The sequence below is a fragment of the Balaenoptera borealis genome (genome assembly GCF_965194805.1).
Source record: "Balaenoptera borealis genome assembly, chromosome: X".
Lineage (NCBI taxonomy): Eukaryota > Metazoa > Chordata > Mammalia > Artiodactyla > Balaenopteridae > Balaenoptera > Balaenoptera borealis.
In genome coordinates, this window is record NC_138881.1 from 72,580,048 (window position 1) to 72,598,435 (window position 18,388).

The window sequence follows — 18,388 nt, forward strand, 5'->3', positions numbered from 1 at the left end:
GAGAAGTAAGAGATTATGGGATGTACTGGGGGGGGGGGGTGGAATTAGAGCCTGGGAGATTACTTAGGAAGTTCTTTAAGTAATCTAGCTAAGAAGGAATGTAGACCTATAAAAATGTGATTGTGAAATTCTTAGTTCATTTTACAGAATCAAGATACCCCTTTTAGATTCATAATGTATGAGTTTGTAGTAATGCTGTTTAAAATCTGCTGTGTTTGAAATTACTGGTAGCAGGAATTCTAACTAAAATGTAAGATGCACTTTGTCTATAAAATCTGATTATTTCATGTGGAACTTGAAGTTCCTATGCTCTCAATTCAATTGCAACCAGCCAAAGGAAACCTTTTTTTTAATGTATCAGTCTTCCTGAGATACATGGCAACTGTTAAAAAAAAAAAAAACAGCACATATAACTAAACTAAGGCTCTGTTCCTTACAAATGTAGAGAGTAATAACTTGTTAAAAAGTTGTTTAATTTGACAGAGTTGAAGGGGCTTCATTACTAGGATCACCAACAGGAAGAATGGTGGTATAGATCACGTTGAAATGATACCTTTAACTAGAGAAAGCCATTATTTATGACAATCTGTTTGCACAAATTACTACACTCTTAATGGAAACATGGTCTTTCAAAAATATCAAAGACCTAGGAGGATAACAAAGAAAAAGGCACAAATAAATTGAAATGAAAGGGATTAAATAGAACATAGTTTGGAGAGCTGGAATCTGGGATGATGATTCTGTCCTTATTTATTGGTTCCGGACATAGTATCTTATTCACAGGAACAAAAGCCATGGAAATTCACAAGCCACAAAAGATGGAGTTCCTTGTCTCATCATCAACATGGTGTAGTGCTCCTAACATTTTGCTGGACTAATCTGTCCGCATCTATCTCCCAGCTGTGTGTTTGTTTATCTCTAGCTATAGCAGTTCTGAGGTCAGACATTATTACCAAAATGTTTGGAATTCTGACTTAAAAAAAGGTTAGAAAAGAGATAAATTTCTTTAGGGCTTCTATTTCATTTGATCCATTTGAGTTAGTGTCCCCCTTTAGCAACCTCAAGCTATTGGTTGAAGCAGAAAAAATGCTTTGTATCTCTCTCTGAATTTATTGTTAATAGGACTGTGATGGAATTTGGGAAACCAGAAAGTATGTGCCACCTTATAAGTCATTCATTAGCCCCCAGCTCCGTGAAGAATCATTTTTATTGTGTGTGTGTGTGTGTGTGTGTGTGTGTGTGTGTGTGTCTGTCCTCTATTAATGATCTGGCCTAGTTATTTAATTTCAAATTATTTTTCTGTCACCCAAGCACTAACTAACTCGTGTCATAACTCGTGTATGATCAGATAAAGATGCTTTTGAGCAGGATGGATAGGAGCCAGAATTCTCCTTTGTAACTATCTGTTCTACTGGGCTATAATGAAATATTGGATGCTTGTAGTTCAACTATGTCATCTTAGTATCTTAACTGAGGATAATATTCTCCACAGCAATTTTAGGGGAAAATCATGCCCACTGGATATTTTTTTAGTGTTGTATGGCAATACCTCATAATTCCCTAAACCCTGCCCATCTTGGCAATGATACTGCTCTCAGAAGAAAGGCAGCTCAATTTAAAGTAAAACTTCATATGTTGTGTAAGAATGCTTGGCCATGTCAACACTCTGACAGCCAGGTGTTTCTGGTCCTAGAAATTTAGAGAGTGTAGTTTTAATATGGAAATAACAATACCAAAATCTTTTATTATACTTGGTTATTAAAAATGTAATTGACTGGTATGTTTCAAAAATGACAAAGGTCTTGAGTTATCACACTGCATTTTATGAGGCAAAGTAACGTAAACTTTGAAAAATAATCTTGCAAGATACCTTGTGTCCTTTGAAGATTCAAGAATAAGAGCCAGGTTCTCATGGTACCTATTTACTGTGCCTTGTAACTCATATAGCAAATGTTCATGTTGTTGGTTGTTTCAGGTAGCTCCAACTAATTACACATTCTGATAGCTAATAGAGACATAGTTATCAATATATATATATTTCAAACCATGTAGGAACATATACATACAATTGAATATTATTATCATAGTCGGCATAATTTAGACTTTCTTCTTTTGTCTATATTTCTCCAGAGTTTTAGAATTAGTCTCTTTAAAGTTTTAGATTTAAAAGAATTAGCATTCACATTTATTAAAATATTATACAAATGGAGGCCTCTGAGATGTGACCATACATTTATTCATATGTTTACATCAATACACCTATGGTTAACTTCATGTGCTCCTTAAATTGCAAATAAGACTAATTCTGTTGCAAAATTTTTCACATAATTATGTTTAATATAGCACATTGCTTTTCCTTCTAAAACAGATTCTTGACATATACTTCTTCAGTAAGCATAAGCTGATGATAAAGAATGGCACCATCAGACAGTGAAAGAGTAAAACAAACACAGAACTATTGGCAGTTCCAGTGTTTGAGTGAACCATCTCTTTCCCCACCTCTTATGTTTGTTGTCATGTCTTGGCAGGAAGGTCAGGCAGAATGTGATTGTGGAGAGAATGCAAAATAGTCCTACTACTAGAAAACCATGCACAATTACTAGTGTTGGGCAAGTAAAGTAGACCTTTTTCTTCCTCCTGGCAGTGTCTCTCACAATACCCATTGGTTATTCTGCAGGCATTCACTGGGCACCACCAACTACCCACTACTATGTCAGGCACCAAGGAATGCAAAAAAGTTAAGAATAATACATAGTTTCTTCAAGTAAGGAGGTTACAGCCTAGATAGGGGAGACATGATTAACATATAAAATTAATATATGACAAGTCAATAAATGGTTATCTTGGAAGTAATTATTCTATGTAGACTCATTGAAAGTTAATGGTGGATTGAACCTCATATATATTTTTTTAAATTTATTTATTATTTTTATTTATTTTATGGCTGTGTTGGGTCTTCGCTTCTGTGCGAGGGCCCTCTCCAGTCGCGGCAAGCTGGGGCCACTCTTCATCGCGGTGCGCGGGCCTCTCACTATCACGGCCTCTCTTGTTGCGGAGCACAGGCTCCAGACGCGCAAGCTCAGTAGTCATGGCTCACGGGCCTAGTTGCTCCGCGGCACGTGGGATCCTCCCAGACCAGGGCTCGAACCTGCGTCCCCTGCATCGGCAGGCAGACTCCCAACCACTGCGCCACCAGGGAAGCCTGAACCTCATATTTTTAAGGACAATATTTTTAGAGCAGTTTTAGGTTTATAATAAAAGTTGAGAGGAAGGTATAGAGATTTCCCATATACCCCCTACATCCACAAATGCATAGTCTCCCCTATTATCAATATCACTCAGCAGAATGGTACATTTGTTACTAAGGATGAACCTACGTTGACCCAACATTATAATCCGAAGTCTGTAGTATACCTTAGAGTTCATTCTTGGTGTCGTGCATTCTGTGGGTTTGGACAAATGTATAATGACATATGCATCATTATGATGTTACACAGTATTTTCAGTGCCTTAAAAATGCCGTGCTCTCCCTATTTGTCCCCGGCCCCCGCCTCCCACCCTGGCTCCATCCCTGACAACCACTGACATTTTTATTGTTTCAGTAATTTTGCCTTTTTCAGAATGTCATATAGTTGGAATCATACAGTATGTAGCCTTTAAGACTGGCTTCTTTCACTTAGTGATATGCATTTAAGGTTCCTCCATGTCTTTTCATGACTTGCTAACTCATTTGTTTTTAGCGCTAAATAATATTCCATTGCCTGGATGTACCACATTTTATTTATCCATTTACTTATTGAAGGACATCATGGCTGCTTCCATGAACCTCATTTTTAAGACAAGAATATTTTTTCTGAGAGAGTGTAAAGTGACTCAGATAGGCATATAACTAGCTATAGATAAGTCCAGATTTAATATCCAGACCTTATGATTCCTCATGCAGTATTTTTTACATCATAATTTGGGCCAGGCAAGCACTCTCCTTGCAATTTTCTCAGGTCTTTCCTGATGTTATATATTACACCTTTATTATCATAAATATGCAGATTATCTTAAAATGCAGGGGTTTTTGACCAATCAATGTTTCAAGATGTTTTGCTGGATATTTTGGTTTTTATTTAAGTAGTATATAAATATTTAGGATGCAAATGTCATAATGTTGAATACAAATAACAAAGAATCATTTTAGTAGCTCTATGGGCAGCAGACCATGGCAGTGTTTGAGAACTACTATCTAGAAGAGTGGAGAATCCATTGCACAGTTGATTCTCTGGCACTTATGGCAGATACAAGGGAAAACCAGAAGTCTTAAACTATATCATCCTAAACATCTTCCAATTACCTGAAATGCATATTTCAAAAATACATTTAGTACACTGAATTTCCTTTTCAATCTGGAATGTATCTGAAGGCAAATGATTTTTGTTATAAATTTGAACTTGGCTAGGTTTGTTTCTCTTTCTCTCCTATTAATTCTGTAAATGATAATCTTTCTCATTTCTATTAATTGGTGATACCTGCTGCAGAGCAATACCAAATCATCTAAATGTAGGCCTCACTTCAGTTGATTACTGTTATTATTGATTTGCTAATCAAAATTAAATTGAGTTAATGGATCACTATTTTTTTTTCAGCTTTCTTCTAAGAATGTGACTTTTTTCTGTGGCTGTCTGTTTCTATAAATTAAAGTTATAGTTCAGATGTTATATATTTTATTGTATAATATATATTTTTATTGGCACCATAGAGTCAAGCACATTTCAAAATAGAAATTAATTTTGGTTAACATGCTTGAACTGAAACTTAAATACTTTCTTTGAGCAACTACGGGAGAAGGATAGCCACAAATTTGGTAGTAAGCCAGAATTAATAATCTTTTTCTTCTTTTATATCCTTGTTATCAGTTTTGATTTATAAGAGATCACTGACTTGACCAAATATGTTTTATTTTGCTCTGATAAAATACACATAGCAATTGAGGTATCTTCTCTTCATATCTATCTGTGATTCAACAAAGAGTGCAAACTGTGCATGCCAATATAGCAGATTTCTAGTGCCCACATCATTTGATGGCTTTGCTGATGTCTAGCTAAATACAGCTGCTATCTATTGTTTTGAGAACTTAACATACCTGTGTTTTGACAACATTTCCCTCATAGCCATAGAGCTGAACTGAGTAGCTTTTAATTTTGTATCTATCCCTGAATGGTGATACCTAAGAATCACTGTAATATTTGCTATTTGCTCTTCATTTAGGTAGCCTGTAACCACTTGCATGTGGCTTCTCTGCTCTTTCATTCTTATATTCTTATATCCATATGGCTTTCCCCTTAGTTGCATTCTAAATCTTTTTCGAGTCCAAGTGTTTTTCCCAATAACAGAGTTCAGAGCATAAGCGTCTCCTGAAACTGAACCTGAAATTGAACCTTTGAAAAGACTTACATTTATCCAGCTAATTTATATGGAATTTCAAAACTGTTTCCACTAGATTCAATGTGGTATATATCACATTCATATTTCATACCACCGGATGTTTCATTATTCATGTTTTAGTGCATCATACTTGACCCAAAGTAGCTTTGAATGCAAATAACAAACAAGCCAACATGCAGTACTTGGCTGGTAGAGTGAAATAATGTGGGAGATCTAAACTGCTTTTCATTTTTGGAGGGATATTATTAATGCAACACTTTGTTAATTTAATTAAATGCTATTTTTAAAATATAAAACCATGTTGCAATGAACTGACCCACCATTTCATTTAATTGTAAACCTCAAGATTTGATTACTCATAGTTCTCCTTTAGTTAATTTACTTATTCACAGATTTGACAGAAAAGCTTTCAAACTAATATGAAGAGATAGGCACAGTATAACAAATTAGGAAACTATAAAATTGCCTTAATTTTTGTTCAATCACTGCTGCAAATACAAATTCACTTTTTTCCCCTTGTAAATTTTTCTACGAACCATGGATTTTTTTCCCCACTGCACTTCTAGGTTGAGGACTATAGATCACATAAAGTTATAAGTCTAATGCTTGTTTACTAGTGAGAAAGGAGTGCAAGAAAAAATTTGCTTTAGAGCATGCATGGATAACATCAATACAAAACCAGAAGTATGACAAAACTATACAGTACAAAGTAAATCTAGTCAGAATTATTGCTTCATAAAGGACTGTAAAGACCACTTAGTCCAACCCCTTCATTTTTCATATTGAGTAATCTGAAGCCTTGAGAAGTTATATGACATGATTTCTCCCTTGTTCTAGTCAGTGACTTAAAATGCCTCTCTTCAAACCCATTTAGAGAGTTTTAAAGAAATTAAAATCAAGATTAAGAAGGTGGGATTTAGTGGACAAAGCACTAAGGGTACATGTCAGGAGACATGAGTTCTCATCCTAGCTCTACTGTCTGTGTTGTATTAAGTCCCTCACTTTTCCTCTCTAGGATTCAGTTTTTCATTTGTAAAATGGAGGGGTTGGTTTAGATATTCATTAAAGTTCTTGTTACTCTTAAGAACTATTTTCACCACTCTAAGTCTGAATTTGGAGCTTGTATACTTACCAACAATAATAATAATCAATCACATATACACACAAGTGTGCACATGTGCATACACATGAAATTATGATATGTTGGACACTTTCATATTGTTATGTTGAATTTTAGATTAGGAAGTGAATGTAAATGATCATAAAGGCTGTACATTATGACTTGGTCAATAATTATAGTGACTATACATGAGCCAATTATGAAAGTAAGTGAACAAAAATGAAAGGTGCTGAGGTTACAGAAGTAAATGTGCAAGTATCAGAAAATGCAAAAGGTGAATATTTTCCCAGTAACACTGAGTCTCTGCCTTGACAAATTATTTTCAATCAGTTAAATATATGTAATTTGAACAAAATGTAAAAGTTACCATTTTCAAACTCAGTCACTGAAAAAGACAACTTTTATGCTTCTAGATGTTTATATAGATATTTACCTATAATTATAGCATTTTCATTTTTAAAGGCATGTTTCATTCTCATTAAACTTACCATTTTCTACTTGTCTAATGCAAGCTGAAATTCTGGTTCCCAAGTAAAATTTAACTCAGCAGCTCCTAAATCAGCTTGTTCTTTTTATGTGTTATTCCAGGGCTGCATTTTGAGAACTTGGAGCCAGGAGCTAATTTGCTGTTTTAAATCCATCATTGTTACACTGAGCCACATCCTGAGGTTAAGAATTTAACTGAACAGTTGAATAAAAGGATAAATTGCTAATAAAATATCAAATAAACCATAACATCTTTTCCATTGCTTTCCATGTGTTTGATTATGGTTTTCCCCAAAGACATTTACTCAGATGCTGTACTGAAGACTCAACAAATAGGATTTAAGATTTCATAAGTTTAAAGTCAATGCAATATGGACCATGAGGCAATACAAAACATGAGTTAGAGGATAGGCCTCTAAACTTCAAATCAAATGTAAGGAGATATAAAAATACAAGTAATAATATGAGACTGTATGTGATAAGGGAATCATATCCCTTTAGAGATTTTCATTAATTCATGTTTGAACTACTACAGTACTTAAACAAATACATCTAGATCCCATCAGGAAACTTGAGTTTTGGTCCATATTTTCCCCTAAATAACTTATCTATGACATGTCATTGTGAGACTATTTCCTCATCTTCAAAATAAAGAGATTGAACTAGATGGCTCCTAAATATCTTTGTAGTGCTATTATATTATGATTCTTTACCACCTTAATGTTACTTTCTGAATTTGCTCACTGATTTTTTCTTCACTGATATCATACAGATAGCATTTGCTTGAAAGAATGCATAGACATTGGAACTTACCACCTTTTTTATGAATTAAAAATATGAAGGGACTCTTGCTCATTAATTATTAGTGTCATTGTGTGAGACACACATTTTACCTGGAATTTCTTGTCTATATTTTGTCAACTTTTTTTTTTCACAGCATAAGAATCCATACATTGTTCACAAAAATCCACTATTTATACTACCAATAATGGAACAACTAGTAATTCAATAATTATTAGAGTCAAGATCCAGTTCTGAATTGCTAGTCGGGGGAGCTGATATAAATTTTGGAAACTTTTCCTGATACATTTTCATTTTTGGGGCACTCAAACCTAGCAGTCCTAAGCAGGATCCCTTTGTTTAAATCATTGCCATCATATTTTCTGCCCAGAGTTACCCTAGGATTTTGGACAGGCCAATTTGAGCGATTGTAATTCAGTAATGCTAAATATGGCAAGAAAATCTCTGGGACTATCTAGAAAATATACAAATGTATACCATCATTTCAGAGATTAAAGCAATTTTCTTTCAGATACTTTCTTTGCCATGATTCATAGACAAGCTAATGTGGTGGAAAGTTTGCTTCATTTTGTGTTTTCCATGTGTTGTAAAAAGTGCAGAGTGGCAAAACAGAACCTCAGTGATTCCACCAAACATAGACAGTTAGATGTTCTAGGCTGTACTTACTTCCCCTTACACCTTTGATAAGGATTCACCCTGCCCCTTAGAATCAGATTTTGCTAATAATAGTAGTTATATTTTCTTTTTTTAAAATTGGGGTATAGTTGCTTTACAGTGTTGTGCTAGCTTCTGCTACACAGTGAAGTGAACCAGCCATATGTATACACATATCCCCTCCTTTTTGGATTTCCTTCCCATTTAGGTCACCACAGAGCACTGAGTAGAGTTTCCCATGCTATACAACGGGTCCTTATTAGTTATCTATTTTATACCTAGTGGTGTATATATGTCAATCCCAATCTCCCAATTCACCCCACCCCCCCTTACCCCCTGGGCCACATGTTTGTTCTCTACATCTATGTCTCTATTTCTGCTTTGCAAGTAGTTTCATCTGTACCATTTTCATCTATACCACTCATCTGTACCATTCCACATATGTGTTTATATATGATATTTGTTTCTCTCTTTCTGGCTTACTTCACTCTGTATGACAGTCTCTAGGTCCATCCACATCTCTACAAATGACCCAATTTCGCTCCTTTTATGGCTGAGTAATATTCCACTGCATATATATGTACCACATCTTCTTTATCCATTCATCTGTTGGTGGACATTTAGGTTGCTTCCATGTTCTGGGTATTGTAAATAGTGCTGCAGTGAACATTGGGGTGCATGTGTCTTTTTGAATTATGGTTTTCTCAGGGTATATCCCAGTAATGGGATTGCTGGGTCATATGGTAGTTCTATTTTTAGTTTTTTAAGGAACCTCCACTCTTTTGCAACAACCAATACATGCCTTCTTTTCTTTGATTTGCATTTGCAGGGGAGAATGATTTCACTGAATTCTAAAATGCTGTTTTAAATCTACCAGATTTTTTTTTTTTCTTTTTGGTGCATGGTACCAGTGCACCAGTAGAAGGTTAGGGATTTCAATACTATTTAAAAATAATTTAGTTGAATTCACTAGACGTCTTGAAGGGCATTGGTGGAGTACAGATTGACCTATTTTTAGTACCTATTTCCTGATATATTTCTATGGTTTTGCTGGATATAGACTTCCTAGGAGGAAGAATTTCAAACTTGAGCACTCATATTTTATCTTTGGGTTTTTTATTCCTAACTCTTTGTACCATTATATAGAGTTTTAAAAATTGCCTTATATTAATACAAAAGAATGTAATTATACTACAAGGGCTGGCACACTTTCAGAGGTGGCCTGCCATGTTTTCATTTATTTTGTCCCTCAGTATATAAGAAGGAGGCCAGTAAAAGGGTATAAAGACTACTTTGTGTTTCCTCCCCTTAATTCTTCTTTCTAAGGTAACTCTCATAAAGAAGGTAGCCCATTCTTTAGCAGAAGTGCCAGCAAGGATATTCACTAGAAAGTCGTTCCTTCTAGCATTTCAGAGTGCTTCCTCCGACAATGTTGTTTTAGATGGATTTTAGTGCATGGTGAGCTCTGTCTAAAACAACTGTCCAGAGCTCTTAATAGACACCAGAACACATTAGCAAGAGTTTTGGAATTTCTCAGACAATTTTCACATTATGCTGTTTGTTTTCTCTGTGCTGTTTTCAATTGGGAATCAGACCCATATTTAATGCTTTTTCAGGTTTTCAAACTGTCCATTGTAAGAAAACGTTATTACAGGAGTTGAAAATTACTTTGTTAAAGGATATTATTCATAAATTAGACTTGGGGTTTACTTTTGGCTTGTCCTGTGCAGCATAGGCCTCTTAAAGAAATGTATCCAGTCTTCAATTACATTAAGAAATGGTCCCTGTTTTAAAAGGAATGGTTCTGGTTTTAGGTATAACAGCTGCAGCAATGGCTGAGGCGATGAAGCTGCAGAAGATGAAGCTTATGGCTATGAACACTCTTCAGGGAAATGGAAGCCAAAATGGGACCGAATCAGAGCCTGATGATTTTAATTCTAATACAGGTGAGTGTCTTCAGGAATCCAAAGCAGGTGACTCTCATTGCTTTATTCTGGGAAGGGAGAGGAGGGCTGAGGGGAAAGGAGAGAATAATATGTGTACTTTGATTATCAGCAGTTAGTACAAAAGGAGGCTTAACCCTACCTCTAACTTGTACATTGAAATTAGAAAACTATTATGGGTCAGGATCCCATTTCAGGAAACATTGATTTATCTCCATTGTTTTGTTGTGGTGGGGTTAAATTCTAATTTTTATAGTGCTAACTATTGCACGTTTTGATTGCTAAAAGCTCCCTCCTTCAGTTTCACCTCAGGCTTCTTCATTTTTCTCTAAATAATTTGCCACTGAAATGCAGTTCTGAGAATCCACCTTTGCTTCAAGCTGGAGTACCACCTCCTTAGATAAGTGAGGGTGCTGGGAGGCTTGAGATATTATTGGCAGGGGCTAAAGAAAAGATGTAGAACAAGAAGAAGCAAAGAAAAAAAGATGGAAAAAGGGGAGATAAGAGAAAGATGCCTGTGGAGTGGAATGTCCCCTCCTTTCTTAGTAACTGTTTTTTATTCCCTTGACCCTGTGATAACTATACCTTAACTTGATCATAAGATCACCCCTGAGATCTCTTTTGGAAGTAGGTGGGATTATAACTATCAAAATACATGAATGGATAAATAAATAAATAAAGTGTAATTTTAGTGGGGAATAATAAGGGGCAACCTAGGATGGTCTTAGGAGCCACAGGCTTCCAGTCTGCGTTTGCAGTTAAATTCAATATAATGTGATAGGCAAATAAGTAGCAGCTTTTTCTCTCTTCTTTTTGGCTTCTAGAATTTCAAGCATGGTAAGTCTTTATTTTGGAGGGAAAAGGAAAGAGGAATTAAAGAGGGACATTATTGAGTCAAATCAGTATGATAAACTCATTTAAAGCTGAAGTGTTCATGGTGAATTATAGAGTGAGAATGGTCTCCAACCAGTGCTCACAGTGGGGAATAAATGGAAGCATGCTCAGTTTTACATTGTGTAAGTTTGAGGTGTACAAAGTATTGATTTGATACACTTATACATTACAATATGATTATCACAACCGTGTTAACTAACACCTCTATCATGTCATAATTATCATTTCTTTTGTGTAGTGAGAAATTTTAAGATTGTATCGCTTAGCAAGTTTCAAGTATTTAATGGAATATCATTAATGCTAATTACAATGTTGTACATTACATCCCCCAAATTTATTCATCTTCTATCTCCCATGTTAACTCATGTATTTCTTACCAAATTTTTGGAAAAGAGGGAATTTTTAATATTCCAATTTTTGCAGATTGGGAAACAGAGGAACAGAATGTTTTGGCTTTGCCCATAATCATAAAGCTAGTAAGTGGCAGAGCTAAGTTTCAATCCCATATATGGTTAAGTCCAAAATGTTTATTCTTTTCACATTCTTCCTCCACTTCAATGTTGTTTTGCAACAGGATTTTTTTTTTTAATTTATGTTCATTTTTGGCTGTGTTGTGTCTTCATTGCTATGCACGGGCTTTCTCTAGTTGTGGTGAGCAGGGGCTACTCTTTGTTGCGGTGTGCAGGCTTCTCATTGTGGTGTCTTCTCTTGTTGTGCAGCACGGGCTCTAGGCACGCAGGCTTCAGTAGTTGTGGCACGCCAGCTCAGTAGTTGTGGCTCGTGGGATCTAGAGCACAGGCTCAGTAGTTGTGGCACATGGACTTAGTTGTTCCACGACAGGTGGGATCTTCCCGGACCAGGGCTTGAACCCATGTCCCCTGCATTAGCAGGAGGATTCTTAACCACTGGGCCACCAGGGAAGCCCAGGAATTGTATTTTATTTAACCTCTGGAATAAAGTTGTTTTTATGATGAGGATACAGTAATAAACTTATGATCAATTTCTTAGTCTTAACGCCTCTTTTAACTGATACTGGCTTTATAATTTTTTGGTGTCTTGGAAGTGACCAACATTTTACAGGAAGCCATTGCAAATAAAAAGAATTTTTTGTACCAATAAAAATTAGTAGGATCTCAAGGAATAATTTCTGTCATGTTTTTCTCAGGTATACCAGTTTCTGAAAAAGACTTTCTATAAAACTTCTATGTTGTTCCTTTATAACAAGACAACAAAAAATATTTTGAGAGCTATACTGGTTACCTAATTTCTAACTTAGTAAATAGTTAATTTTCCTGGTTAACTGTAAGCTGACTTAACTCCAGGTATCCATCTTTGTGAAAAAAGAAAGTATTAGGTTTCCATCTATGTATGTTATACTTGATGTTATAGAAATGGAATTAGAGTAGTCACTGTGCTTGACTTTAAATGTAAATGGATTAAACTCATCAATTAAAATGCACTGAATGGATAAAAAATAAATAAGATCCAGCAATACGGTTAGGTTGAAAGTGAAGTGATGGAAAAAGATATACCATGCAAATGGTAACCGAAATAAAGTAAAAGTGGCTATAGTTATATCAGAAAAAATGGACTTTAAGTCTTAAACTATTTGTAGAAACAAAGAAGGTCATTATATAATTATAAAAGGGTCAATTCAATAGGAAGATATAACATTTATAAATATATGTATACCCAGTAGAAGAACACTTAAATGTATAAAGAAAACATTGACAGATCTGAAGGCAGAAATTGACAGCAATACAATAATAGTAGGGAAATTCAATATCCCACTTACAATAATGGATACAACATCCAGACAGAAAAGCAATAAAGAAAAATCTTACTTTAACAACACTATAAACCAGATGGATATAACAGAAACTTACAGAACTTTCTACCTAACAGCAGAAGAATACACATTCTTTTCAAGCACACATAGAACATTTTTCTGGATAGATCCCATGGTAGGTCACAAACCAAGTCTTGACAAATTTATGAAGATTAAAATTATACCAAGTATCTTTTCCAACCACAGTGAAATGAAACTAGAAATCAATGACAGCAAGAAAATGGGAAAATTTATAAATATGTGGAAAATAAGCAATACTCTCTTGAGCAACCATTGAGAAAAGTCAAGAGAGGAAATCAAAAGAACATTTAAAAAGTATCTGGAGACAAATAAAAATGAAAATAAAACATACTAAAACTATGGAATGCTGAAAAGTAGTACTAAGAGGGAAGTTTATATTTAAAAAATACAAAGTATCAAATAAACAATCTAATTTTACACCTCAAGGAACTAGAAAAAGAACAAACCAAGCCAGAAGTTAGCAGAAGGAAATAATAAATAAATTATAATAAATAAATAAATACTAAATAAATAAATAATAAATCAAGTGGAGAATTAGAAAACAATAGGAAAAAAATCAACACAACTAAGGTTGGTTTTTTTTGAAAAGATAAAATCAACAAAACCTTAATTAGACAAAGATAAAAGAGAGAAGACTTAGATAAATAAAATCAAGAATAAAAGAGCAGGCATTTAAATGGTACCTCAGTAACATAAAGGATCACACAGGACTAATAAGCACAACTATACATGAACAGACTGGATAACCTAGAGGAAATTGATAAATTCCTAGAAATATACAACCTACCAAAACTCAATCAAGAGGAAATAGAAACATGGATAAATCAATTACTAGTAACGAAGTTGAATCAGTAATCAAAAACCTCCCAACCAAAAAAACAAAAACAAAAACAAAAAACAAAAAAGCCACCACCACCACCAACAACAACCCAGCTCCAGATGGTTTCTCTGGTGAATTTTACCAACGTCTAAAAAATTAACTCCAATCTTTTTCAAACTCTTCCAAAAATTGAATGGGAGGCAGTACTCCCAAACTCATTTTACAAGCCTAGCATTACACTGATAATAATTCCAGATAAAGATGCTACAAGAAAAAATTAAAGGCCAATATTACTGATGAGTATAGAGGCATAAATTCTCAATAAAATACTAGCAAACCAATTTTAACAGCACATTAAAAGGATCATACACCATGACCAAGAGGGATTTATCCCTGGGATGCAATGTTGGTTTAACATATGCAAATAATCAGTGTGATACAAAAAAATTAAATGAAAGAATAAAACCACATGATTATATTAATGGGCACAGAAAAAGCATTTGACAAAGTTCAACATCCATTTATGATTAAAACTTAATGAAAAGGTGTAAAAGAAAATTAACTCACAGCTTATAGACCATATATGAAAAGCCCACAGCTAACATCATAATCAATGGAGAAAAACATAAAGCTTTCCTTCTATGTTCTGGTACAAAACAAGGATGCCCACTCTCAACACCTGCTCAACATATTACTGGAACTCCTAGCCAGAGCAATTAGGTAAGTAAAAAGAAGAAAAAGTACCCAAATCTGAAAGGAAGAAGTAAAGTTATTTCTATTTGCAGATGGCATGATCATATATGTAGAAAACTCAACAACAATAAAACAATTAGAACTAAAAAATGAATTCAGTAAAGATGCAGTATACAAAATCAATATACAATATGTTAAGATGGCAGAGTAGGAGGACACTGAGCTCACTTGCCCTCACAAGCACATCAAAAATACAACTACATGTGGAGCAGCTCTTTCTGAATATGAGCTGGAGACTGGCAGAATGGCTTTTCTGCAACCAAGGCTGTAAAGAAAGATCCATGCAGAGTCTGGCAGGAAGGGAGGATAAGTGATCTGGTTGGGTCCCACATCCCTAGCTGCGGACCCAGAAAAGGAGGAGGATATCATGGGCTCTGGGATCCTCTCTGGGGAGTGAAGGGTACGAGCCACATATTAGGCACCCCAGCCATGGAGTCTGACAAGGAAGATGAGCTCCCTTAGCTTGTTTGAAAACCAGTGAGGCTTACTGGAGATCTATAAGAAACCAAGACTGCTCTTGAAGAGCCCATGCACAAGCTTGCTTACTCCTGGTCACAGTGTGATGACAACAGATTGCAAAGTGCCTGGGGCTCTGGCTGGCTTGCCAGGACAACCCCAGTATGCCCCAGCCTGCACCAGGCACTTACTCCAGTCTCTCTTGCCATTGCCAATGAGAGAGTGCACACTTGAAGGAATAAAGCTGGCTTGGACCCTGGCCCTGTCTCTGACAAGGGTGGAAGCAGCCATTGCTAGCAAGTGTGTCCTTGCCCCTTTTGTGGGGAGCAAAATTGTTTGCAGGGTGGAGACCGCCATTCCCAGTGGACTGAAACCAGCTCAGTAGTGTGGCACCAAAACCTCTGGTTCCAACCCAGTCTCTAACTAAGGTGCACATGGTGAGGAAAAAGTTAAGCCAGCACAGAAGTGCAGCACCAAGCCCTCAGGCCCCAGTCATGACCCCAATCTAGAAAGAGACTAACATCAAAACCTGGAGACAAAAAATCTACCTCGGGGCTCATGCTACAAGCCCCTTGGTCCCTGCCCCAGCCCCAGCCCTTAAAGTGGTAATGACCACTGAGCCTAGGAAAAGCCCTGGCTCACACTTGGCTCTGGCTCTAGCCTCTCCAAATCCAGTCTTACCAACCAAGGTGGTGGCTGGACATCCAAGGGGAAGACACAACTTGTGCTCACTTCAGATCCAGCTCTCTGACCAAAGCCACAGGGCACACACAGACTGCATAGGGGTGCTTCCACACAAGGACATGCCTTCAAGATCAGGATAGGTACTGTTTCACATAATTTCATAGAGACACAGAAAGTTAAACAAAATAAGACATAGGAATATGTTTCAAATGAAAGAAAAAGAAAAAAACCTGAAAAACTCTAATGAAACAGAGATAATTTACCTGATAAAGAGTTCAAAGCAATAGTAATAAGAATACTAACTGAACTTGAGACAAGAATAGATGAACACAGTGAGAATTTTAACAAAGAACTAGAAAATATAAAAAAAAAAATAACCAGTCAGAGCTGAAGAATACAATAACTGAAATAAAAAATACACTAGAAGGAAGTAATAGCAGATTAGGTGATACAGAAGAAGACATAAGTGATCTGGAAGATAGAATAATAGAAATCACCCAATCAGAAGGGCAAAAAGAAAAACAAATTTTAAAATATAAGGATCGTTTCAGGGACCTTTGGGGCAACATCAAGAGTACTAATATTCACATTATAGGGGTTCCAGAAGGAAAAGAGAGAGTGAAAGGGGTTGGAAATATATTTCATTAAATTATGGCTGAAAATTTCCCACATCTGAAGAAGGAAACAGATAGCCAGCTACAGGAAGCACAGAGTTCTCAAACAAGATGACCCCAAAGAGACCCACAGCAAGAAATATCATAATTAAAATGGCAGAAGTTAGATAAAGAGAGAATATTAAAGGCAGCAAGAGAAAAACAGAGTCACATACAAGGGAACTCCTATAAGTCTATCAACTGATTTTTCAGCAGAAACTTTGCAGGCCAAAAGGGAGTGACATAATATAGTTAAAGTGCTGAAAAGGAAAAAAAATTCAACCTAGGACACTCTATCCAGGAAGATTATCATTCAGAATTGAAAGAAACCTAAAGAACTTCTCCAACAACCAAAAACTAAAAGAGCTAATCAATACTAAACCAACCTTATAAGAAGTATTAAAGGGTCTTCTTTAGGAGAAAACGTAAAGGCTACAGTGTGAAACAAGAAATTATAGGAAAGGAAAAATCCCACAGGTTAAGGCAAATATATAGTGAAGGCTGTGAATCAACAACTTAAATAAGCTAGTGCAAAGGTTAAAAGACAAAAATTGTAAAATTGATTAACAGTTAAGGGATAGGCATGAATATGTAAAATATGACATAAAAAACACAAAAGTGGATGGGGGAGTAAAAAATATAGCTCTTCTAGAATGTGTTTGAACAGAAATATCAGATTAAACAAGTAAATATAGTTAGAGGTCAATGTATATGACCTCCATGGTAACCACAAATTGAAAGCCTACAGTAGATACACAAAAACTACAGAGAAAGGAACACAAGCATCACACTAAAGGGAATCATCAAACTACAAAGGAAGAGACTAAAAGAAGAAGAAAAGAACAGAGAAGAACTACAAAAATGACCAGAAAACAAGTAAAAAAAATGGCAATAACTACATGCCTATCAGTAGTCACTTTATATGTCAATAGACTAATTGCTCCAATCAAAAGACAGAGGGTGGCTGATTGGATAAAAAAAACAAGATCCATCTATATGCTGCCTAAAACAGACTCATTTCAGAGGTAAAGACATGCACAAACTGAAAGTGAGGGGGTGGAAAAAGATATTCCATGCAAATGGAAATGAAAAGAAAGCTGGGGTAGCAATATGCATATCAGACAAAGTAGACTTTAAAACATAGTCTATAGCAAAAGACAAAGAATTGCATTAGTAATGATACATATATCAATACAAGAAGAGGATATAACATTCATAAACATATATGTACCTAATATAGGAACACTTAAATATACAAAGGAAATATTAACAGAAATAAAGGGAGAAATTGACAATAATACAATAATAGTCGGGGACTTTAACACGCCACTGGTATCAATGGACAATCATCCTGACAGAAAATCAGTAAGTCAACAGTGACCTTAAATGAAACATTTGACCAGTTGGACTTAAGAGATTTCTTTGGGACATTCCATCCAAAACCAGCAGTATACATATTCTTTTAAAGAGCACATGAAACATTCTCCAGAATAGATCACATGCCAGGTCATAAAACAAGTCTCAACAAATGTAAGAGCATAGAAATTATATCAAGCATCTTTTCTGACAACAACAGTATGAAATATAAATCAATTAGAGGGAGAAAAATGGGGAAAACACAAACAAGTGGAGTCTAAACAATATGCTACTAAAAAAACCAATGTGCCAATGAAGAAATCAAAGAGGAAGTCAGAATATACCTTGAGACAAATGAAATTGAAAGCATAGCTTTCTGAAATCTATAGGGTGTGCAAAAGCAGTTGTAAGAGGAAAGTTTATAGTAATATAGGCCTACTTAAGGAAACAAAAAGCTCAAAAAAA

At 35.5% G+C, this 18,388-nt stretch overlaps 1 protein-coding gene across 4 annotated transcripts in view; it reads left to right on the forward strand.

Annotated features, from left to right (window-relative positions):
• DACH2 (dachshund family transcription factor 2) overlaps positions 1 to 18,388 on the forward strand; it is a 623,157-nt gene that overhangs the window by 375,954 nt on the left and 228,815 nt on the right. For all 4 annotated transcript variants that reach the window (XM_082377224.1, XM_082377222.1, XM_082377221.1 and 1 more), the window contains one exon: positions 10,309 to 10,440. In XM_082377224.1, coding sequence (XP_082233350.1) covers positions 10,309 to 10,440 — 132 coding nt within the window. The remainder of the gene's footprint in view (positions 1 to 10,308; positions 10,441 to 18,388) is intronic.